The sequence below is a fragment of the Pseudophryne corroboree genome, chromosome 7, assembly GCF_028390025.1.
Source record: "Pseudophryne corroboree isolate aPseCor3 chromosome 7, aPseCor3.hap2, whole genome shotgun sequence".
Taxonomy (NCBI): Eukaryota; Metazoa; Chordata; class Amphibia; order Anura; family Myobatrachidae; genus Pseudophryne; species Pseudophryne corroboree.
The window spans coordinates 487345135-487370211 of record NC_086450.1 but is presented as its reverse complement, the minus strand read 5'-3'; the positions used below and the strand labels follow the sequence as shown (position 1 = coordinate 487370211).

At 46.2% G+C, this 25077-nt stretch overlaps 1 protein-coding gene across 1 annotated transcript in view; it reads right to left on the bottom strand.

Annotated features, from left to right (window-relative positions):
* Positions 1 to 12451, bottom strand: part of LOC134945685 (uncharacterized) — a 73267-nt gene extending 60816 nt beyond the window's left edge. Inside the window, exon 1 of the mRNA XM_063935126.1 lies at positions 12346 to 12451. Within this exon, the coding sequence (XP_063791196.1) occupies positions 12346 to 12376 (31 nt within the window). The 5' untranslated portion in view covers positions 12377 to 12451. The remainder of the gene's footprint in view (positions 1 to 12345) is intronic.
* Between the last annotated feature and the right edge of the window lie 12626 nt (positions 12452 to 25077).

The following is a 25077-nucleotide window of genomic DNA, read 5'->3' as shown; positions in this document are numbered from 1 at the left end:
AAGGACAGCATGCAGGAAGCTATTACCGGCGTCTGTGAGAAGCCCTGAGAGTGCATATAAACAGGAGTCCTCCAATCAGCTGCTGACAGGGCTGATTACATAAATGCCGTGCAGCTGCCTTGCTGCACGGCCAGGAAACAGGTGCACAATCATTTTAACTGGACCCAGCAACGGGGAACGCGGTCCACCAGTGGCGTCCCCGTTGCTAGGGTCCGTGTGGCTCAGTGCGCCCGGCGTCTAGCGTTGCCAGGGAGCCGGCGGCTGTACGCGTACGGCGTCGCTGGTTGCTAGGCGCCGGGCCGCACCGACGAGCGGACCCCGGCGCCTAACAGTACCCCCCCCTTGAGGAGGGGTCAAGGAACCCCTAAAGCCAGGCTTCCAAGGAAATTCCCGAAAAAATGCCCTCTTGAGCCTCGGGGCATGAAGATCCTTATCCAGGACCCAAGACCTTTCCTCTGGACCATAGCCTCTCCAGTGAACCAGAAAATAAAGCCTGCCCCGGGACAATTTGGAATCGAGAACCTTCTCCACCAGGAACTCCTGTTGTCCCTGTACATCCACTGGAGATCTTCCCTGAGAGATCTTCCGAGGAAATCTACTGGAAGAAACGTATGGTTTCAACAGGGAGCAATGAAACGTATTTCCTATCCGGAGAGATCTTGGTAAACGTAACCGGAAAGCAACTGGGTTGACTTTTTAATAATATGAAATGGTCCAATAAATTTGGGTCCCAATCTAGCCGAGGATTGTCGAAGTCTAATGTTACGAGTCGACAACCATACCCTATCTCCCACCTTAAAAGTGCAAGGACGTCTTAGCCTGTCAGAAATTTTTTTCTCTCAAAAGGCCGCTTTTCTGAGAGCAAGGTGCACTTTTTTCCAAATGGCTCTGAGATGGGAGGTTAAGGTTAGCGAGGAAACTGAGGAATGTTGAAAAAAAGAATTAGCTCTGGGGTGAAAACCAAAAACTGAAAAGAATGGAGACACATTAGTGGAGGAATGACAAGAATTATTGTAAGCAAACTCCGCCAATGGAAGAAACTCGGACCAATCATTCTGGAGTTTGGCTGAGTACAAACGCAAATACTGTTTCAATGATTGGTTAACTCGCTCGGTTTGCCCGTTGGATTGGGGGTGGTAACCGGATGTTAATGACAATTTCATCTTTAATGAAGCACAAAAACACTTCCAGAATTGTGCAATGAATTGTGGACCCCGATCAGAAACAATATCAGTGGGCAACCCATGAAGTCTGAAAACATGGCGGAGAAACAAAACTGCCAATCCTTGGGCAGATGGCAGTCGGGGAAGAGCAATGAAATGAGCCATCTTGCTAAAACGGTCCACTACCACCTATATGACTCGGAATCCGGCTGAAAGGGGAAGGTCTACCACAAAATCCATGGAAATATGAGACCATGGCCTGAGGGGGACATTTAAGGGCATAAGTTGCCCGATAGGCAAGGAACGGGGAACCTTATGCTGTGCACAAACCTGACATGAAAAAACAAACTCCTTAACGTCTTTAGAAAGACCAGGCCACCATACTGAGCGGGAGACTAACTCCAAAGTCTTAGAGATCCCCGGATGCCCGGAAACTTTGTTATCATGGAACTCAGTCAAAACAGTAGCTCTCAAAAACTCAGGGACGTAAAGACGACCAGCAGGAGTATTTCCAGGAGCTTGGTGTTGAAGCTGTTTTAACTGGGTAAATAAATCTTGTGTGAGGCCTGCCCAAATGACTGAAGATGGAAGTATGGGAGTAACAGGACTGTTATTGTGAACCGGAAGAAAACTGCGTGACAGGGCATCCGCCTTGGTATTCTTGGAACCTGGCCTGAAAGTGATAATAAATTTGAAACGAGTAAAGAATAAAGCCCAACGAGCCTGCCGGGCATTCAGCCGCTTAGCTGATTCGATGTATTGCAGTTTTTTATGGTCAGTCAATACTGAAATAGTATGTGTTGCTCCCTCCAGCCAATGCCTCCACTCCTCGAAAGCCCATTTTATTGCCAGTAACTCCCGGTTACCAACGTCATAGTTGGATTCAGCGGAGGAGAATTTCCTGGACATAAAGGCACAAGGATGTAGTTCCAGAGACTCCGGATCCTTTTGAGATAGTATAGCCCCCACTCCAACCTCCGAGGCATCAACCTCCACAACGAAGGGCAATTCTGGATTGGGATGTCTGAGGACTGGAGCCGAGACAAAAGCTTGTTTCAGGGCCCGAAAGGACAACTCAGCTTCACGCGACCAGTTGGTAGGATCCGCTCCTTTCTTTGTCAGAGCCACAATGGGAGCAACCAGGTCGGAAAAAGAATGAAAGAACCTCCTATAATAATTCGCAAACCCTAAAAAGCGCTGAATTGCTTTTAAATTGGTGGGTTGCGCCCAACTAAGGATGGCCTGGAGCTTCTTAGGTTCCATGAAAAATCCCCGAGGGGAAATAATGTACCCTAAAAAAGATACCTCCGTGACATGAAACTCACATTTCTCCAGTTTGGCCTATAGATGATTCTCACGTAACTTTTGAAGAACCTGACGCACCTGGGTAACATGTTGTTCAATTGAGTCAGAATAAATCAGGATGTCGTCTAAGTAAACGACCACGAATTTCCCTAGGAAGTCACGGAGCACATCGTTAATGAGGTCCTGGAAAACTGCTGGAGCGTTAGACAAGCCGAACGGCATCACCAGGTACTCGTAGTGACCCGACTGAGTACTGAAGGCCGTCTTCCACTCATCTCCAGACTTGATTCGGATGAGGTTATACGCTCCTCTTAGGTCAATTTTAGAAAAAATCACAGCCGAACGCAGCTGATCGAAGAGGACAGAAATCAGCGGCAGAGGATAAGTATTTTTAACTGAGATTTTATTCAGGGCTCTAAAGTCAATGCAAGGTCTAAGCGAGCCATCCTTTTTCTCCACAAAGAAGAAGCCTGCACTTAAAGGAGATTTTGATGGCCTAATAAATCCTTTCCCTAGGCTCTCCTTAACATAATCATTCATGGCCGCAGTTTCTGGCCCGGATAAAGCATATAACCTTCCCTTTGGCAATGCGGCACCAGGAATTAGCTCAATAGCACAATCATAAGGCCGATGTGGAGGCAGAATGTCTGCATTGCCCTTGGAGAACACATCAGCAAACTCTTGGTATTCCACGGGAATGAGTTCAGGAATGGCAGCTGCTATTCTGACTGGAAACGTAATACATTCCTTATCACAGAAGGTACCCCATTGTGAAATCTCCCCCGACCGCCAATCAATGGTGGGATTATGAAAGGCCAGCCAAGGGTGACCCAGAACCACTGGAACTGCTGGGCAATGGGTAAGGAAGAACTCGATTTTTTCAGAATGAAGAGCTCCTACCGTAAGTAGTACAGGGGGTGTACAGAGGGAAATAACCCCATTGGACAGTGGACTCCCATCTAAGCCATGCATGGTGACACACCTACCCAAAGATAACTGAGGAATGCCTAAGGCTTTAGCCCAAGTTAAATCCATAAAGTTTCCTGCAGCTCCACTGTCAACAAAAGCCGACACCGAAGAACTGAGGCTGCCAAAGGAAACTTTAGCTGGGACTAAAATGGAGTTATTCGAGGAGATAAGCTGCAGACCTAGGTGAACCCCCTCACAATTCACCTGGTCGAGGCGTTTCCCGACTTGTTCGGACAATTACGAGCAAAATGTCCCTTACCCCCACAGTACAAACAAAGACCAGAGTTTTGCCTTCTGGCTCTTTCTTCAGGAGACAGCCGGGAGAGACCCATCTGCATGGGCTCCTCTACGTCCTCAGGAATGGAATATACACATGGAGTTTACCTGACAGGTGCTCCTTTTTCAGCCCTCCGCTCTCTGAGACGACGATCAATCTTAATAGAAAGCTCCATGAGTTTATCGAGAGTCTCAGGAGCGGGATACTGAAGGAGACTGTCTTTTATAGACTCTGATAAGCCGAGGCGAAACTGACTCCGCAGGGCTGGGTCATTCCAGCCACAGTTGTTCGACCAACGGCGAAACTCCGTACAATAAACCTCTGCAGGATTCCTACCCTGTCTGAGAGCGCGCAACTGACCTTCAGCGGATGCCTCTCTATCAGGGTCATCATACAATAGCCCTAAAGATCCAAAAAAGGCGTCTACTGACAACAAGGCCGGATCCTCTGCTTTTAAACCAAATGCCCAGGTCTGAGGATCCCCCTGGAGCAAAGAAATAATAATCCCAACCCGCTGAGATTCAGTACCCGAGGAGATCGGTCTTAAACGAAAATAAAGTTTACAGGATTCTTTAAAATTAAAAAACTCTTTCCTATCACCAGAAAAACGGTCAGGCAAATGCATCTTTGGTTCAGGGACTACCTTCGGGGAAGTTCGCAAAAGATCTTCCTGCGACTTCACCCGAAGGGAAAGATCCTGAACCATCTGAGTAAGTTCTTGAATCTGGCTGACTAAGAGCTGACCAGGATTTGGCCCTAAACCTGTTGGATTCATGAGGCCGATAAACTCTTACAAAACTGAATGAGAAAAAAATTAAACCCTGTTTAATTTTAAGTTTTGGTGTGGCCGGTAATAATGTTATGATTCCAGCACTCCTGACCAGAGGAGATCTTATGACAATGACCAGAGCGCTGGAATGGAATGCTGGTAACGGGAGCAGGAAAGACTAGTTGCCCCTGGCGCCCTAACTCTATTGTCTCACCCGTGCTATCGGAAATCCCTTGCGAGACTATGGTTTCTTGAGCCCTTGGCAGCCACGTTTGAAGGGCGGATTATGTCTGCCCAACTCCGGTGCCCCCCGGTCTTAATGAGAGACAAAGGGAAATCCGAGGCAGGATGATAACAAGAGGACCTCTGACTGACAACAGGCCAGGGGCAACAAGCTAACTAGCAAAGACCTGAAGTATGTGCGGAAAAACCGCCAGGGAAAAGGACAACCAAAAATCCACTTGTCCAATACTCCTACCCAGCACCGCCGGATACCAGAGTGGACCTGTGGAAGCGGAACCCTCCGCAAAATGCTCCAAAACACAAATAATAAATGGTAAAGCGGCCAAGCCGCAACACACGGCAAAGCCGCGACTCACGAACACCACTGGATGTTAAACGGTGATCAGTCAGGACTCCAGGAACAAGATGACAACTTCCGAGTACAGGACTACTGGAGACTGGAACGACCGGATGCAGCAAGACTGGAAACAGACTCTCAGCAATCAAGGACAGCATGCAGGAAGCTATTACCGGCGTCTGTGAGAAGCCCTGAGAGTGCATATAAACAGGAGTCCTCCAATCAGCTGCTGACAGGGCTGATTACATAAATGCCGTGCAGCTGCCTTGCTGCACGGCCAGGAAACAGGTGCACAATCATTTTAACTGGACCCAGCAACGGGGAACGCGGTCCGCCAGTGGCGTCCCCGTTGCTAGGGTCCGTGCGGCTCAGTGCGCCCGGCGTCTAGCGTTGCCAGGGAGCCGGCGGCTGTACGCGTACGTCGTCCCTGGTTGCTAGGCGCCGGGCCGCACCGACGAGCGGACCCCGGCGCCTAACAGCACCGAGACCTAGCAAAAGAGCTGAATACTTTTATTGCAGGTTAGCAAAAGAAGTCCCCTGCGAACCAAACAATAACCTCTACGATGCCCTGAACACAGATGGCCAAGTCCAGGTACTTCAAGTCGCCCAAGAAGAGGTGGAGGCACTGTTCAAAAGGGCCAAACCCAGAAAAGCTCCGGGTCCTGATGGAGTGTCACCATCTGACCTGAGAGCATGTGTGGGTCATCTCACCCCCATATTCACCAAGAGCTTCAACAAATCACTGGAGCTACAGAAAGTCCCTTCCTGCCTCAAAAGGTCCACTATCGTCACAGTCCCCAAGAAACCCTCTATCACGAACCTGAACGAATACATGCTGATAGCACTGAGCGTCTGGTTTTGAATCACCTGAAAACTGTGACTGGCCCCCAACTGGACCCCCTACAGTTCTCCTATCGATTGAATCAGTGTGTCAATGATGCTTTCAACCTGGGCCTGCACTACATTCTACAGCAACTAGACATTCTCGGTACCTACACGAGGGTCCTGTTTGTCGATTTCAGCTCAGCCTTCAATACAATCGTTCCCAGCATCCTTCACCCCAAATTACTTTGACTAGGGGTCCCAGAAGCTACATGTTCCTCAATAGTAGACTTCCTGACAGATAAGACACAGGTGGTGAGAGCGGGGAAATTTAAGTGTGGTCCACTAGTACAGGGGCCCCTCAGGGCTGTGTCCTCTCACCTCTGCTCTTCTCCCTGTACACAAATGACTGCACCTCAAAGGCGCAATCAGTAAAGATCATCAAATTCGCCACCGTCATCGGCTACATCAAGGACAGGGACGAATCGGCCTATAGACGGGAAGTAGACCGGTTGGCCCAGTGGTGCAGCCACAACAACTTTGAGCTCAATCCCCTCAAAACTGTCGAGATGATAGTGGATTTCAGGAAGAAGTCAGCTAGTGCACCTCCGCTAACGATTGCTGACAGTGTGGTATCGCTAATGGACTCCTTCAAGTTGCTGGGGGCCACAATCTCCCAGGACCTTCAATGGGGGTCCAACGCTGACGCCACTGTCGGAAAAGTGCAGCAGAGGTTGTTCTTCCTCAGGCAACTAAAGACGTTCAACATCCCACAGAAGCTTCTGCTCCTCTTCTACGCCGCGATTGTGGAGTTGGTACTGTGCTACGTGATACTGGTATTGTACGGCTCCCTCAGTCCAGGACCTGTACCTATCTAGAGCTAAAAAGCGGGCAACAAAAATAGTAAAGCACCAGCTACACCCCAGCCACAGCATGTTTAACTTGCTTCCATCAGGCAGGCATTACAGGGCCACCCCCGCCGGGTCCACCAGAATCCTCAAAAAATGTATTTCCCCAAGCGGTCCGCCTGCTGAACTCCTGAACATTGACTGACTAGACGTACATGTAACTCACTTGTGTCCCTCCGGTATACCTATCTGTAAGACTGTACATGCCCCCCCATCTGCTTATCTGTTACCTACAGTACTTGGCTGTTGTATAGCAAACCGTAGACAAATTCCTAGTATATGCAAGTATACCTAGCCAATAAAGCTGATTCTGATTCTTATTGGACAGTGATGGTCATTCTATATATACCTCCATTGATACGGTGGGCCTTGTTTTTGGATATAGTAGGTTGGGCTCGGCACCATATGGTTGCTTAGGAACCAACTGATGCTATTTCGACACTATACGCTACAAAGCTATTTACTTCCGGGTGAGGGTCAGTATGGAGTTTCTGTTGGTACACACTGGAAGGTGGCTAATGGCACTATTTAAGAATAATCCACTATTAGTTACACCTGATGCTCACTAGTGGTCTTGAAAAAAGCACATCGACATCCTGAAAAGCTGGCCTGCAGGTTGCAAGATATGGATCTCATTTATCTTAGTAGACTTAATGTAGACAATGGTGGATGTTGTCTGATTACATTACAAGATACAATATGATTTATGGATAGCCAAGATGCATTTCACAAACAATGGGGGGCAGGTGTATGTCTCCCGATGTAAACTGAGCTGTGAAGGCTTGCACTTCCCTTTCTATTAGTCTAGCACTAATGGGGCCCAACCTTATTGGAGATTGAAGCCCAGGTCCTCCCTTTGGACATAGACAGCTTGCCGTGCAAAAGGGAAGGTGCCCCACAGCTGCCACTTGTGCCCTCTATTGGCTGCTAAGAAATATTGATTTCCCATCAAAGCTGTGTTCAACCAATCGCAGCTCGTCACCCAGTGATCTTACAGACCCACAAATACAATATTGCCTTAAAAAATTTCCCTACCCCTTTTATCACTGTCTGCTCTAAAAGTTCCAGGGTCATCGATTCGTAAGACATACCTTATTCAAGGTCATCCAGGGTCATCGTAACACAAAACCAACCTAGTTTTGCCGTGTAACTGATTTCCCCTTTAATAATACATGAGAACTTGGATGAAGTTCTGCACTTCTGGTTCTTGCACTCTTTTATATTCCCCCCAGGTCTATGGAACGCTCTTATAAACCTTAACCCCTTCTGACCTAGCCAACCCCCTCATGGCCTTAGAGATCCAAAATGATTTTGTAGTGTCCTCCCTCTCTAAGAGCTTGGATAAATACATTTTTGAAAAGTGCTTTTGTAGTTGACAAACTTGGGGCACTCTAGGACAAATCCCTATTGCATCTCTACTGATATCTTACTTGATTATGTAATATCCCTATCACACCGCCAATGCTGGATCCCACCCGGGAATTGTAAACGGGTCCTTCCCGGGTGGGATCTGGCATTGGACGCTATTGCTGGCTTCTCCGACCTAGCAATATGCCGGGCGGTTTGCCATAGCGGCTGGGGACGGACCCAGCAGTGGGGGCGGAGGCGGCGCTGGGAGATGAGATCATCTCTGCGCCGCCTCTGCCAGTTGTAGTGAATGGGTCCCAGGTCGCATCGACCCGGGAGCCAGTTTAAGCTGCCACTGACCCGGTATTCAAGCCGGGAATAACACTGCTTTATTCCCGGGTTGAATTACCGGGTCAGACATCCCGGGATTTCGACTATAGCGCTTTCACACCACACGCCGAACCGGCAATATCAGCTTTGTTGTTAGTGTATGCAAAATATCTGGCAGGGCATGCTGGGACATGTAGTCACACAGCCACTTAGATATTATTTTTGTTACATATTGCTATAAAGATTTCTTTAGAAACTGCATTGTTATAACTGTGGATTACTTAAACTGTACTGAACATTTATATAGTGTGTTGGTGACCTTGTTGGAGTTAATAATCACTACAGATGGGCAAATTGATGTGCCTGGGTCTGACACGTGAACTTGCAAAATGGTCCAGCTTTGTGCATGATCTGAGGACTAGTGTATGTCCAGCGGAGAATCAGGCCGGTCACAAAGCATGTAATGTACAGACAGGACTCCGCAAGGAAGAAACCTATAGCACATGTCTATTGCTGTATACCAGGCAGTATTTGTTCCAGAAATATCCTAGAGGAAACCACCCGTGAATGCTGTGATTGTGACCGGGGCGCTCATTACTTATGTGAGGTGCAAACTGGTCACAGGCATCGTCACTCGTAATTCAACAATGGCATGGGTAAATTCCACACCAGCCACTGATTACTGCTGGGAGTATTAGACACAGGGCAAAGTACAGCAGGACACGTCCTGGAGCACTACAAACACATTCACTCCACAATGTCTGACTTTCAGGTGGGTGCAGTCTGCTCCATACATGCATTGGGAATTGGCATTTTACGTAGAATAAATAGCAAGTAGGAAAAAGGAAGCGCTACAAACAGTGATATAAAAATGGATGTATTATCCTATATACACTCGTTCAATGAAATTAATCACTTTAAGATGTCAGCTGGTGACACTAAAATATTTACACATATAATTAGAACTAGTAAATTAAAAACACACGGGGGGGGGGAGTGCAACAAAACACCTTGTGCGCTCACTGTGGTCATCACAGGTTCTATTCCCACACTATTCCTATGCGTGGGAATATTCCCGTTGGGTCAACAGTCTGTTTGCCGCCATTTTGTTTGCTCCAGATCCCAGTACTGTACTACTATATACTAGTGGTCACTACAATGCAGCACTGTACTACTATATACTGGTCACCACAATGCAGCAGATATTGAGCACTGATCAGGATACTAGAAGTGACACAGAGCTGCAAGATACAGCAATGGCCTACTGTACTGTACTACTATATACTGGTGGTCCCCACAATGCTGCACTGTACTACTATTATATATATATAGTATATACTGGTCACACAACAATGCAGCAGATATTGAGCACTGATCAGGATACTAGAACTGAGTCTGACATGGAGCTGCAAGATACAGCAATGGCCTACTGTACTGTACTACTATATACTGGTGGTCACCACAATGCAGCACTATACTACTATATACTGGTCACAACAATGCAGCAGATATTGAGCACTGATCAGGATAGTAGAACTGAGTCTGACACGGATCTGCAAGATACTGTACTGTACTACTATATTACTGGTGGTCACCACAATGCAGCACACTGAGCACAGATATTGAGCTTTTCAGGCAGAGAACGTAGCCACTCCCTCTCCGTTTAATCTACAATGCACGAGTGAAAATGGTGGCGACGCGCGGTTCTTTATATGGAATACGAATCTCGCGAGAATCCGACAGCGGGATGATGACGTTCGGCCTTGTTCGGGTTAACCGAGCAAGGCGGGAAGAACTGAGGCTGCCTTGGACCCGTGTAAACCACGTGAAGTTCGGGGGGGTTCGGATCTCGACGAACCGAACCCGCTCATCTCTAATATATATATTTATATATATATATATATATACACAAATACAGTATACATACATATACATTCTGCGCATGAGCTTGTCAGAAATCCCCCAGCGACACCCACGGGTCAATAAAAAAAAAAAAATAACACTTCATTTCTTGTGCGGCGATGACCGCTGCAGCCGTTAAAATCAATTGGTGCAGATGTCGAAACAGTCAGTGCCATTAACCACTCATACAACTGCTGACACGTCTTGTAGATAGCAACACCAATAAAGACTGGTGCGCATCGTGCCCCTGCTAGACAGTGAACACGCATCCTAACTATAATACATCCAGGGATGCAGAATCTGCCGCACATAACGTGCGCAGATAACGCTATAAGTAACAACTCATAATACTGTACATCTGCCCCTCACTTCCCAGCAGAATGCACTGGAATACAGTCAGTCCCCAGCAGAATATATAAGGTACAGAAGTCAGTCCCCAGCAGAATATATAAGGTACAGGAGTCAGTCCCCAGCAGAATATATAAGGTACAGGAGTCAGTCCCCAGCAGAATATATAAGGTACAGGAGTCAGTCCCCAGCAGAATGTACTGGTATACAGTCAGTGCCCAGCAGAATTTATAAGGTACAGGAGTCAGCCCCCAGCAGAATATATAAGGTACAGGAGTCAGTTCTCAGCAGAATATATAAAATACAGGAGTCAGTCCCCAGCAGAATATATAAGGTACAGGAGTCAGTTCCCAGCAGAATACATAAAATAACGGAGTCCGTCCCCAGCAGAATATATAAGGTACAGGAGTCAGTCCCCAGCAGAATGTACTGGAATGCAGTCAGTGCCCAGCAGAATACATAAGGTACTGGAGTCAGTCCCCAGCAGAATATATAAGGTACAGGAGTCAGTCCCCAGCAGAATATATAAGGTACAGGAGTCAGTTCCCAGCAGAATATATAAGATACAGGAGTCAGTCCCCAGCAGAATATATAAAATACAGGAGTCAGTCCCCAGCAGAATATATAAGGTACAGGAGTCAGTCCCCAGCAGAATATATAAGATACAGGAGTCAGTCCCCAGCAGAATATATAAGGTACAGGAGTCAGTCCCCAGCAGAATGTACTGGAATGCAGTCAGTGCCCAGCAGAATACATAAGGTACAGGAGTCAGTCCCCAGCAGAATATATAAGGTACAGGAGTCAGTCCCCAGCAGAATATATAAGGTACAGGAGTCAGTCCCCAGCAGAATATATAAGGTACAGGAGTCAGTTCCCAGCAGAATATATAAGATGCAGGAGTCAGTCCCCAGCAGAATATATAAAATACAGGAGTCAGTCCCCAGCAGAATATATAAGGTACAGGAGTCAGTCCCCAGCAGAATATATAAGATACAGGAGTCAGTTCCCAGCAGAATATATAAGATACAGGAGTCAGTCCCCAGCAGAATATATAAGGTACAGGAGTCAGTTCCTAGGAGAGTCTGTCCCCAGCAGAATCTATGTCACATCTGACAATCAGGGGACTTCAAAAACAGATTCCGAGATCACGTGCGGTGCCCCCAATCCATGAGCTGTGAACTGAACCCCAACACTAAACAACCCTGACATGCAAATCGTCATCACTCCAAGGAAAGCAGGACTGTAATGGTGATTGCTGATAACATCACACCTACATCACCGTGTAATGCCTGGATCACACAGTACAACTTCTTGTTTACAGGATGACAGCACTCTACCTATGAAGTGTCCAGCAGATGTGGAGGTGGACAGGGATCTATGTCCGCATATAGTGACCAGAGCCTGGAAAAGTCATATAGTCAATAGTTTTATTTTACTGGAGTATATATTGTAGCTTGCAAGACAAAGGTGTATACAGGGTGAGCGTACATGGAGTATTATCTGAAGCATGAGTTAAAGAAGAAGATGGATATCAATAAACATGGTAAAGTTCTGGGATCTGAGCTGCTCCCTGTCCAGTAACGTTCTATCCAGTGCAGCAATGACTTACTCCTGACATAACTCACCTCTCACAGGATCTGGGTGTCTTTCTGCCATTGTTCTCCGTCTCCTAACTTCTGTGTTTTTAGTTCTATTGCTCGTCTGTACTTTCTGTTTCACTTTCCTGTCTCCAGTCGTCTCTGTGATACAGTCAGAGCTAGGCTGCTGTGTGCAGGCAGATCACGTAGTGACATGAGATAAGATACAGGGGTACAGGGGGAAATTCCCGGGGGCCCCACTGCTGGAGGGCCCCACTCCTTCTAAAGTCAGGCTCTACAGAGTGCACTCAAATTACACATCGTTACTCTCTTGGAGGGTCAGATACAAGGGTCTGAATTCAATTAGCAGCAAAATCGCTGTCATTTACTGTGATTGCTGGTTGCTGCATCTTTTTTGCAGCAAAAACTGACTTTTCGCCGGTATGTGCGCTGCTGCAATTCGCCCTATTCAAATGCAAATTAGCGAAAATTGGTGCCGAAAGTAAAAGTGAAAAATGGGTAAATCTGTCCATAGCCCCCAAAAGAGCGAAACTAACATCGAATAACAGTATAAAAGTTTATTACTGGTTATAATAAAAGTATTTCTTGTACTTAAATTGGGTCATATGGCTGTTACTGTATATGCATTTTTTTTTAAATGTAAAACAATGATAGAAAGTTTTTTTCCCAGCAAAATAAGTAGTCTCATTAAATTTGGGGTATATGAAAATGGGTCATTTTAGGGGACTTTTTAAAAAAATGGTGGAAACAGACCGATTGCTTCCACCTGCAAGGCTAAAAACACCTGTCCCACTCATACAGCACCCCAATATCCCTGTCCCATAGCTTGTACCCCAATTTTCATAATTTTGCACTTTTTCACTCCAAAAATGACATGTAATTATTGACAAATTAAAAACAATTAAAAAGTTCTAAAGGCCTAATTAGTCATTCAGGGGAGTGTCCCAGGGGTTCAGAAACACATCCCGACATTTATAACTCAAAATAGGGATTCTCCCCAAGTTTATCACCTGCTCAGAGGTGGTGAATTAAAATTTGCGGTAAAAACAAAGAAAAGACCATTTAGCGGACAACTGAATAGGCGCTTTAGCAAATGTACCAAGATTCGGAGTAAATTTGCATCTTTTAATTGAATTTGGCCCATGGTCTCTTATGTCTGTCCAAGACTGTGTGGGCTAACCCCTTAAGAATGGGTCCCTACCACATGCCTCCCAACTTTAGAAGGTTGTGGGACCTGGCACGCATGAGTTGCGTCCAAAAGAGGGGTGTGGCCTCTTGTGAAGTGGGCATGGCCTCAGATGGAGGGGCGGAGCCATTTTTGACTATACTTTGTACTAGATTGTACACATCATAGCAAAAATAGACTTACTTGCACCGTCTATTTTTTCTTGCGTTACCGATCCTGCAGAGGCATACATCAGTATCGCAAGTTGTGTACACACAGGGCCTAAATCTGAGTTGATCGCAGCAGCAATTTTGTTAGCAATTGGGCAAAACCAACTGCACTGCAGGAGGTGCAGATGTAACATGTGCAGAGAGAGTTAGATTTGGGTGGGGTGTATTCAAACGGAAATCTAAATTGCAGTGTAAAAATAAAGCAGCCAGTATTTACCCTGCATAGAAACAAAATAACCCACCCAAATCTAACTTTCTCTGCAAATGTTATATCTGCCTCCCCCTGCAGTGCACATGGTTTTGCCCAATTGCTAACAAAATTGCTGCTGCGATCAACTCGGAATTACCCCCACAGTGAGATATGTGCTAACTTTTCTTGCGATTTTGACTATATAGACAACTTAGCAAGAATACATTGCATCGTGTGTATGCACCTTCATTTTAGGAAGCAACTTTCTGAAACATATTTCCTTAAACCCTGCGTGTTCTGTTAAAGAACTAAACATAAAGAAACAACAAATTCCTCTGCGCTACATATGGCCTTATTCAGGTTTGTTATTATTAATACTATTATTATTATTACATGTTATTTATAAGGCACCACAAGTGTTTCGCAGCGCCGTACAAAGTACAGTACAGGGAGATAAAACTTAGCTTTACAGTAGATAAATAACAGACATAGAATACAGGTAACAAGCAGCACAATTCTCATACATAATACAGATAAGATGTTAGTAGTGAGGGAGTAAATCACCGTGCTACTAGGGGCTGGTGGCCATAGATAGAGAGAAGCATTTACTAGCAGGGTAAAGATGGTCGCTGAGTAGGGGAGAGCTGCGAGTGATATGTGAGGAGAAGAGGGCTTTGAAAACAAGAGGAAAGAGGGCCCTGCTCTGAAGAGCTAACAATCTAGTGGGAAGGGGCTACAGACAGGTGACATGAGGTGCAAGCAAGCGGGAGGAAAGCCTGATGGCAGTATGCAAGCAAAGCAGAGATGGTCAAGGTATGAGGCAGGAGGGGGATGGAGGAGCGGCCTCAGGACTGGGTTATGCATCGGGAGGGTAGCTTTGATGAATAGGTGGGTTTTCAGTGTCCGTTTGAAGCTTTGCAAGGTTGGGGAGAGTCTAATGAAGCGGGGGAACGTGTTCCTCTGAAGGGGTGCAGCACGGGCATAGTCTTGAACTCGAGCATGGGAAGCAGTGACCAGGGAAGAGGAGAGGCGGCGGTCATTGGCCTGGATGCTGCCACTGCGTAGTGCGTACCACATACAAAGGATCTGCGCATTGTAGTGGCTGTACTGCTTGTGCGCAACCCTTCTCTATGCAATTGCATCCCAGAATGATGCAATCGCAGAGTGATTGATAGGTGACGCGTGTCCAGCTGCACTGGGGGCAGGATGGCAGGAAACGCAGGAGTGTCATGGGAGTTATCGGGAACGGCCGATGACGTCGCCTGTGTTTCCTGCATGTGGAAACATGGTGACTGTGCTCTACCTACACCCTAGTTTGGACGGGTATACCTTTACTAGATGTGATTGCAATAGAATTGTGATTGCATTGCGGGGCAGCGCCACACATGCGAGGCAGCGCCACACATGCTGTGTGGCCCCCGGCATGTGAGAATACGGTCACAGATTTTGCTGTGATAGCAAAATCTACGGCCATATTTGAATAACCCCCTAAAAAAGCACACAGCTGGGCAAAACCATGTGCAGTGCAGGGGGGCAGATGTAACATGTGCAGAGAGAGTTAGATTTGGGTGGGGTGTATTCAAACTGAAATCTAATTTGCAGTGTAAAAATAAAGCAGCCAGTATTTACCCTGCACAGAAACACCATAACCCACCCAAATCTAACTCTCTCTGTACATGTTACATCTGCCACACCTGCACTGCAAATTGTTCTACCCATTAGCTAACAAATTTGCTGCTGCGATCAGAACTGAATTACCCTCATGGTTTGGACAGTTGCTTGCTTTTTTGTTTTGCTAACAAACCTGAATAACCCCCATAGTCCCCAATATGTAGTATTATAACAGATATTAATAATTTTAAATATATAACTCATACGCCGCTAGTTCCTAAATGGTGAATTGGTGACAATTCAGCGCCAATATTCAACCATTCTTTATCCAATAGATCAGCGCTAATAACAATATAAAAACAAGAAATATATGTCTAGACTACAGTAATGGGAGATAAGCTGACCGTCTATATCTGCGGTCTACACATATACCTCTTATTTTTATATTGTTATTAGCGCTGTTCCTTTGAATGTAGATTAATAGTGACTACACACACTGTACTGTGCACCTGTTCACTTTTTTTTTTCCGTTTTCAGCACAAAGAAATTCATAACACAAACTGTATACTTCACACAGCGTACTTTAAATTGTAGTGTAAAATAATGTAACAAACTCAGAAAGCACAGAATACATTTTATAACCTGGTAACACACATGCACGCATTTTTACTTTTTATTAAATACAGTAGCGGATCTTGCCACGGGCAAGCAGGACTTTTGCCCGGGGCGCCGCCTTCCGGAGGGCGCTGGCGCCGTCCGGAGGGCGCCGCACCATGGCAAGATCCGCCACTGCTGCCTGCTGCCCCCCCCCGTCCGCCTCCGCTGCCCGCTGCCCCCCGGCCTCCTGTGAAGGGAACTAGACGCTACGCGTCTAGTTTCCCTTCGTGGAGAGTACCTGCTGTGAGTGCGGATAGTTTATGGACATATATATATATATATATATATATATATATGCATACATACACACACAGACACATACTGTATGTGCTTAAAATAATAATAATAATAATTAATAATACTATTTAATCAGGGCCGGTTCCAGGCCACTCTGCGCCCTAGGTAGGAAATGGGGCGTGGTCAGTTACGCCCCCTGTACATTACTAGCGCCGCTTGAATGCTGAGCGGTGCGCGATGACGTCATCGCGCACCGCACAGCAAAAGGTCCTCTCCACGAAGGGAACTAGACGCTCAGCATTCAAGCGGCGCTAGTAATGTACAGGGGGCGTAACTGACCACGCCCCCTGTATTAGGCCATGCCCCATTTCCTGCCCAGGGCGCAGAGCGGCCTGGAACCGGCCCTGATTAAATAGTATTATTAATTATTATTATTATTATTATTATTATTATTTTAAGCACATACAGTATGTGTCTGTGTGTGTGTGTATGTATGCATATATATATATATATATATATGTCCATAAACTATCCACACTCACAGCAGGTACAGCAGCACGCTGGGTTGCCACTCAAAATCTGGTATAGGGAAATATCCGTCATCGAGTATTATAAATAGATATCAGGGTGCACTCACCAGACCTTCAGTTTAATAAAAGACGTGCAATTCTTTATTGTAGCATGCTAAAATGAGACACATTGAACGTTTTATACTAAACTGAAGGTCTGGTGAGTGCACCCAGATATCTGTGTATATACTACCTGTTCTACCCGTGCGGGAGTTTCTGATTGTCACGGTTGTACATATAAATGAGTGTTAATAATTTTGTAAATCTATACAGATGTAAATTTAAGACGTGTTAATGTAAGTAAATACTAATACTTGGTTACCCGAGGAACACCCGTAGCAGATACAGTAAAAAGTGACCGGACCATTTTTGTAGTTTATTAAATTCTACCCACTGGAGGTACAATCCAAATTTTGATCTGATTGTCCGTTTGGGCGTTATCGTTTACGCAACACAAGCCACGCATCGGTAATGACGCCATTATGTCAACCCCCATTTCATCCTCTATGGGGAGGTTTATTAAAATTCTAATTACCTAGTTTTCCTATTTCCCACCTGAAGAACACCTGTGTTACATGTCATCTTCCTAACATATCGTTAGCTGCTTCAGCTGATGACTGGTGTTCAGTGGCTGTGACTCTGGGCTGGAACCAATGAGGCTGTATATAACTCTTTTGAATGGGACTTGGGTAGCAGTAAAAACTAATAATGAACCACCAAGTGGCTCTATTCCGGACTGGCTACCGACTGAAGATAGCTGAACCGGACTGGCTATCAGCTGAAGATAGCTGAACCGGACTGGCTATCGGCTGAAGATAGCTGAACCGGACTGGCTATCAGCTGAAGATAGCTGAACCGGACTGGTAATCGGCTGAAGATAGCTGAACCGGACTGGCTATCGGATGAAGGCAGCTAAACTGGACTGGCTATCGGCTGGAGAATACAGCTGGACCAAACTGGCTACCAGCTGAAGAGGGTGTAGTATGGTATGCCGGCGGCCGGGCTCCCGGCGACCAGCATTCCAGTGCCAGAATCTTGACCGCCGGCATACCGACAACTGGGCGAGCGCAAATGAGATCCTTGCGGGCTCGCTGCGGGCACGGTGGCATGCTATGCGCACCACGCTATCTATTCTCCCTCCAGGGGGGTCGTGGACTCCCAAGAGGGTGAAGAACTGTCGGTATGCCGGCGGTCGGGATTATGCTGGTCGCCGGGAGCCCGACCGCCGGCAAAGTGAAGACCACCCAGCTGAAGAGATGACACTGGACCTGGTAACTGCACAGAAGACAAAATGCAGATTCACTTGTCACACATACAATGTAACTAGTTGCACAGGCGCAGAATGCGGCATACCTCCCAACATGACCCTCTCCAGGAGGGACAGAATGCTCTCCTCCTGCTCTTCCCTCTTACTGTATGATTGAATCTGCACTTATACAGGTATGGTAAACATGCTGGTATAATAACTGCCACTGATCAAACTAAGGGCCTAATTCAGACCTAATCACAAAAGCAAAATCTTTCTCTAATGGGCAAAACCATGTGCACTGCAGGTGGGGCAGATGTAACATGTGCAGAGAGAGTTAGATTTGGGTGGGTTATATTGTTTTTTTGTACAGGGTAAGTACTGGCTGCTTTATTTTTACACTGCAATTTAGATTTCAGTTTGAACACACCACACCCAAATCTAACTCTCTCTGCACATGTTACATCTGCCCCACCTGCACTGCACATGATTTTGACCAACGGGCATCAGCGACGGGATGGTGCGAAAATTCTGATTGCACAGGTGTTCTCAAGGTGATTGACAGGAGGAGGCCGTTTGTGGGTGGTAACTGACCTTTTACTGGGAGTGTCAGGAAAAACGTTTTTAGCATCTCACTGGGCTCCCGGGGGGCACACTCCGCATAGGGCTTCAGACTGCGATCTCTGCCGCTGCAGCAATCCAGTCTGAATTAGGCTCTTAGTACCGGGACTCTGCATAGCCTTGTAATAGTAGATAGGAAGTAGAATTGCAGATGAGAATCCAGTTATAATATTAATTCTTTTAGACCAAGTCCCCTGGGAAAGGACAATTTCAAAGGCAATGGGCGGATTTAGGGGTAAGGGCACCCCAAGGCCAACAGTAATGGCCGCCCCCCTGCAAACATCTTCCTAATTTTATTATTTTCATTGATTGGTTATAAGCCCTCATTTGATGATAGGCAGTTTAAAAGAATAATAAAAAAGCAACTAACTACAGTATGACATTTTTTTTTTAATTATGTATACATATTTACTAAGTAAGACGGTTTACACGGGCAGTGTGTGCATATCTTGCCCAATTACAGTCCATTCAAGATCCCGTATTGTACAGTACAGTGGGAATATTTTGTAGTTACTGGTACATTTCAGGCTGACATCACCAACACAATCATCTTAGTGCAGCCCCCAACAAGTGGTGCCCCTAGGCACGTGCCTCCTGTGCCAAATGGCAAATTTGCCACAGCCCAAGACAGAATATTTCCTTTTGCTACAAACTGTACGTGGACCTTGCAGAAAGAGGGACTGCAAACTGTGATCTGTGTCTTATACTGACACTTATGTTACTTACTATATACTATATCATTAATTTTTGCATTGAGTTTACACAAATGTAATTTCTGTTGTTTTTGAAGATTCTCCTGATCCAAGAAATTGGTCCTAAAAAACCCAATAGGAAATTACTAACAAAGGGATGTATTAAAGGTTATCACTGGCTACTGCACAGTGTATCACTAGAAATATATATTTGGCTTATTTATATTGCATAGACCACATTTGTTTTTTGTGTAATATACATATTTCTGCATTGTTCCTTGAGTGTGTAAGTTTGCATTTGTATCTGGCATGTTGTGTGTTCTGGGTATCTCTGATCTGTGTAGCTGGTATTGCTCCTCACATTCTGCAATTATTATTTTTGATGACACACTGCCACCTAGTGTATAGTGGGGGTCATTCCGAGTTGATCGCTCGCTAGCTGTTTTTAGCAGCTGTGCAAACGCTATGCTGCCGCCCTCTGGGAGTGTGTTTTAGCTTAGCAGAGTAGCTCCAGACCTACTCAGCGCTTGCGATCACTTCAGACTGTTCAGTTCCTGTTTTGATGTCATGAACACGCCCTGCGTTCACCCAGCCATGCCTGTGTTTTTCCTGGCACGCCTGCGTTTTTCCTGGCACGCCTGCGTTTTTCCTGGCACGCCTGCATTTTTCCGAACACTCCCTGAAAACGGTCAGTTGACACCCAGAATCGCCCTCTTCCTGTCAATCACTCTGCGGCCAGCAGTGCGACTGAAAAGCTTCGCTAGACCTTGTGTAAAACTACATTGGTCATTGTGAAAGTACGTTGCGCGTGCGCATTGCGCCGCATACGCATGCGCAGAAGTGCCTTTTTTTTGCATCATCGCTGCACAGTGAACATTTTCAGCTAGCGATCAACTCGGAATGACCCCCTGTGTCACATACATAAGAGGGATTGTGTCTTAGCAGTGTTACCGATAAATGTGAAAATCCCATTTCCCATAAAAATTAAATCTAAACATAAATGCAAACTAAACATATGAAAGAAAATGTAATATAAACACCTGTTATTTCCCACTTTACCATCAACTGATAATCTTTTATTTTTTGCAGTAGACCAAATGAAAATGACAAGTACGGAAGGAGCCTCCGTTATCTTGGCTCCCTGTGTGACTAGGTGCGCCCGCCTGGGTGCACCGAGTCATTGCGAGCATCTCCATTTGGACGGGCGCACGCGCCCAGACGGAGGTGCATCTCAATCCGTGCGCCTGGATAGAGACGCTCTGAATGGGAGCGTCTCTGTGCACTCCCAGCGTGACTATACAGAAGGATTGCCTAGTCACGGGGGAAGTGCACGCCTGCGCCGCGGGGAGCAAAGATAACAGAGGCTCCATAGATGGCCGGGACTTCATATATTATATCATAGCAATAAGAGCAATAAACAAAGAATAATCTGGTAGTTGGCTGCACTCAGAACCGTCGTTGTGTTATAGCCGCAATAAATCACCTGGAAATGTATCTCCAGTTATTCAGCACAAATAGTTTCTCATGACCTCGGAGAGAAGATCTCAGTTGGTAAATTGTGACACAACACTTGTGATCTACGTACTGCGGTGTCTATGGGGACGGAAGTACGGTCTCTCAAAATCCATACAATACAAGAGATAAGTTTGAAATCATGTAAATGTAAGTATGTAAGTGATCCGTAGATATTGCAGACCAAGCAGGTGGAAGGTACAGTATATATCAGGCACCCTCAGGAGGGGAAGGGGGGGGGGGGGGGGGGGGAGGTGTTTGTGCTAACAAGAAGCCTAGTAGATATATATAAAGCATATGGGGGTTATTCAGAGCTGTTAGCAAACCAAAAAAGTTAGCAATTGGTCAAAATCATGTGCAGTGCAGGTGGGGCAGATGTAACATGTGCAGAGAGAGTTAGATTTGGGTGAGGTGAGTTCAAACTGAAATCTTCATTGCAGTGTAACAATAAAGCAGCCAGTATTTAACCTGCACAGAAACAAAATAACCCACCCAAATCTTACTCTCTCTGCACATGTTACATCTGCCCCACCTGCAGTGGACATGGTTTTGCCCAATTGCTAACTGTTTTGGTTTGTTAACAACTCTGGACAACCCCCATGGTCAGGAGACCTGATTGAAACCACAGAAATGTAAGCTGGGTACACATTAGATGATGTGTACCCAGCCAGTGCCAGATTAAGGTCCACATGGGCCTGGAGCTGACATTTATGAAGGGCCTATTGTGTGCCCCGGAGGGAGGTGTGACCAGCATTGCGGTGGTGTAACTAGTGATGTAATATGCAGAGCCGGCCCTAGGCATATGCAAACTAGGCAATTGGGGCACAATCAGCCTCTGCTGATTAAAATGATATGCAGCATGCCTATATTCTGTGTGTAAATGCGGCTGTATCTGCATACGAAATGCTACGTTACAGTGTATTCCTGGAAATCACTGTAACGTACCATTCCATATGCAGATACAGCCATAGTCGCACACAGAATATAGGCATGCCACATATTATTTTAATCAGCAGAGGCTGCTTGTGCATCCTAGCCACAAAGTAATGCAAATAAGATGCATTTTAATCAAAAAAAGGTGCCTGACGTTAGCAGAGCAGCCAGCTGACTCATGCCAAGCATCTCCTGCTGCATGGTGTATTGAGGCAAGATGGATGTGGACACATCTGTATCCAAGCAGAGGCAGCGGTCACAGTGTTAGCAGCCATGTGAGTGCTGTGTGTGGCTGGGTTGCTTGTGCAGTAGTCATGTGTATAAATGCATTAATAATGTGCAGCAAATGTGTAAGTGGCACTATGTGTGTCATTATGTGTATAAGGGCATTAATAATGTGCGGCTTATGTGTATGGTGCATTGCTGTGTGGTATTATGTGTATAAATGCATTACTAATGTGTGGCATTATGTGTATAAGGGCATTAATAATGTGCGGCTGATGTGTATGGTGCATTGCTGTGTGGTATTATGTGTATAAATGCATTACTAATGTGTGGCATTATGAGTATAAGGTGCTCTACTGTGTGGCGTAACGTATAGAAAGGACATTACTGTGTGGTCTAATGTGAATAAAGAGCAATATGGTGTGGTGTAATGTGAATAAGGATCAATTCAGTGTGATGTAATGTGAATAAGGGGCACTACTGTATGGCGTAACGTACATATAATGTAAAGTGGTGTACAGTGTGGTGTAATGTGAATTAGAGACACTATCGCATAATAAAATGTGAACACCAAAATGAGGATTTCTATGGGTGAGGGGTGATGCTGCTGGGAAAGGGGTGCAGGGTCAGAGGCGGAACTAGCGGTGGTGCTATGGGACACCAGCCAAAATCTTGCCTAGGGCATCATATTGGTTAGGGCCTGCTCTGGTGATATGTGTGGTATGTCTGTGGTCTAAATAGGGGGTGTGGCCTGTGCCATGAGTGTAGCTATCTCCATGGAGGGCATAGCTAGTGCCTACCTTCAACCACTTAATAGTTAACTATAGCAAGAAAAAATGTGTGACCACCATGTAATACAGAGCATTAGTGACCACCATATACAGGGAGCATCACAGTGACCCCCATGTAACAGAGAGAGCTGGAAAGGTGGAGATATCTAAAGAGGAGCAATGATGAGACAAAACAGAACAGATGTGGAAAGATTAGAAAAGATGGGGGCAATACTGGGCATACAGGGAACAGAGGGCTCCTGGGACACACCAGCACATACACCATTTGCTTACACACTTACTGGCAGACACCACTTACCAACACATCCAACCCTTAGTAATACAGATTCCACTTACTGACACCAACACACTGCTAGACAGACAGACACACACACACACACACACACACACACACACACACACACACCACTTATTGACACACACACCACTGACAGCTTACTGGCAAACTCTTACTGATGCACACGTTTAATGACACAAACACCACTTACTGACAGATACCCCTTACAGACACAGACATCACTTATTGGCACATACTGTACATACTTAATGACAGACACCCGTTACTGACACAGATACAACTTACTGATACAAATACACAGGCACAAACACCACTTACTGACACAAACAGCCCTTACTGACACATATACCACTTACTGACACACACATACTGACTCAGACACCACCTACTGACAAACACAACACACACTTACTGACAGATAGTGATGAGCGGATTCGGTTTCACTCGGTTTTACTCGGTTCTCAAAACCGAATCTTATTGACTCACTGATGTCACGTGTTTTGGATAGCCAATAAGATTCGGTTTTGAGAACCGAGTAAAACCGAATCCGCTCATCACTACTGACAGATACTACTTACTGACACAGACAACACAGATAAACTTACTGACACAGACACCACTTAAATATGGGAGAGGAAACCCCCGCGCCTGGTGTGTACTGTAACTTGCCGGGTTTTGCACTCCAGCTCTGCTCTGACATCCATGGAAGCAGGGGCAGATTGGGATGGAAAGCCAGTTGGGGAAATTTCTGAAGCAGACCTAAATAAGGGGGTAGAGCCTATGAGGGGGCGGGGTCCTGATGACATATCTAATTGGATCTAATGGTATATAAAGAGCATGTGGAAGAGTGTAATGACTTATACAGGCATATGAAGGAGTCTGAAGGCATATTGGGGGCATCTGGATGGTCTTATGGCATATAAAATGTGCTTGGGGGGTGCAAGTTGAGACTTTGCCTTGTGACCCACATATCCCCCCACTTCCATCTACTCCAAAACAGAAACTCTCGAAACCAATACCGGATCACACCTAATTATTAGCATTAGCTACTTAACTTCAAACTGTGCTCTCAATCTTCTTTACAGTGCTTTTACAGTGCTGGTGACTGTCCCCTTCCAGCTCCTCTACACTGACATTCCTCCCACTCCGGACCCTCCTCTCCTCCATCATTCTGCTCCTTCCCTAACACTCCGGTCCCTCTTCTCCTCCATCACTCTGCTCCATCCATCACACTCCGGCACCTCCTCTCCTCCATCACTCTGCTCCATCCATCACACTCCGACCCCTCCTCTCTTCCATCACTCTGCTCAATCCCTCATACTCTGGCCCCTCCTGTCCTCCATTACACTGCTCCATCCCTCACACTCCGGCACCTCCTCTCCTCCATCACTCTGCTCCTTCCCTCACACTCCAGCACCTCCTCTCCTCCATCACTCTGCTCCATCCCTTACACTCCAGCACCTCCTCTCCTCCATCACTCTGCTCCATCCATCACACCCCAGCCCCTCCTCTCCTCCATCACTCTGCTCATTCCCTCATACTCTGGCCCCTCCTGTCCTCCATTACTCTGCTCCATCCCTCACACTCCAGCACCTCCACTCCTCCATCACTGTGCTCCATCCATCACACTCCGGCCCCTCCTCTCCTCCATCACTCTGCTCCTTCCCTCATACTCTGGCTCCTCCTGCCCTCCATTACTCTGCTCCATCCCTCACACTCCGGCACCTCCTCTCCTCCATCACTCTGCTCCTTCCCTCACACTCCGGTCCCTCCTCTCCTCCA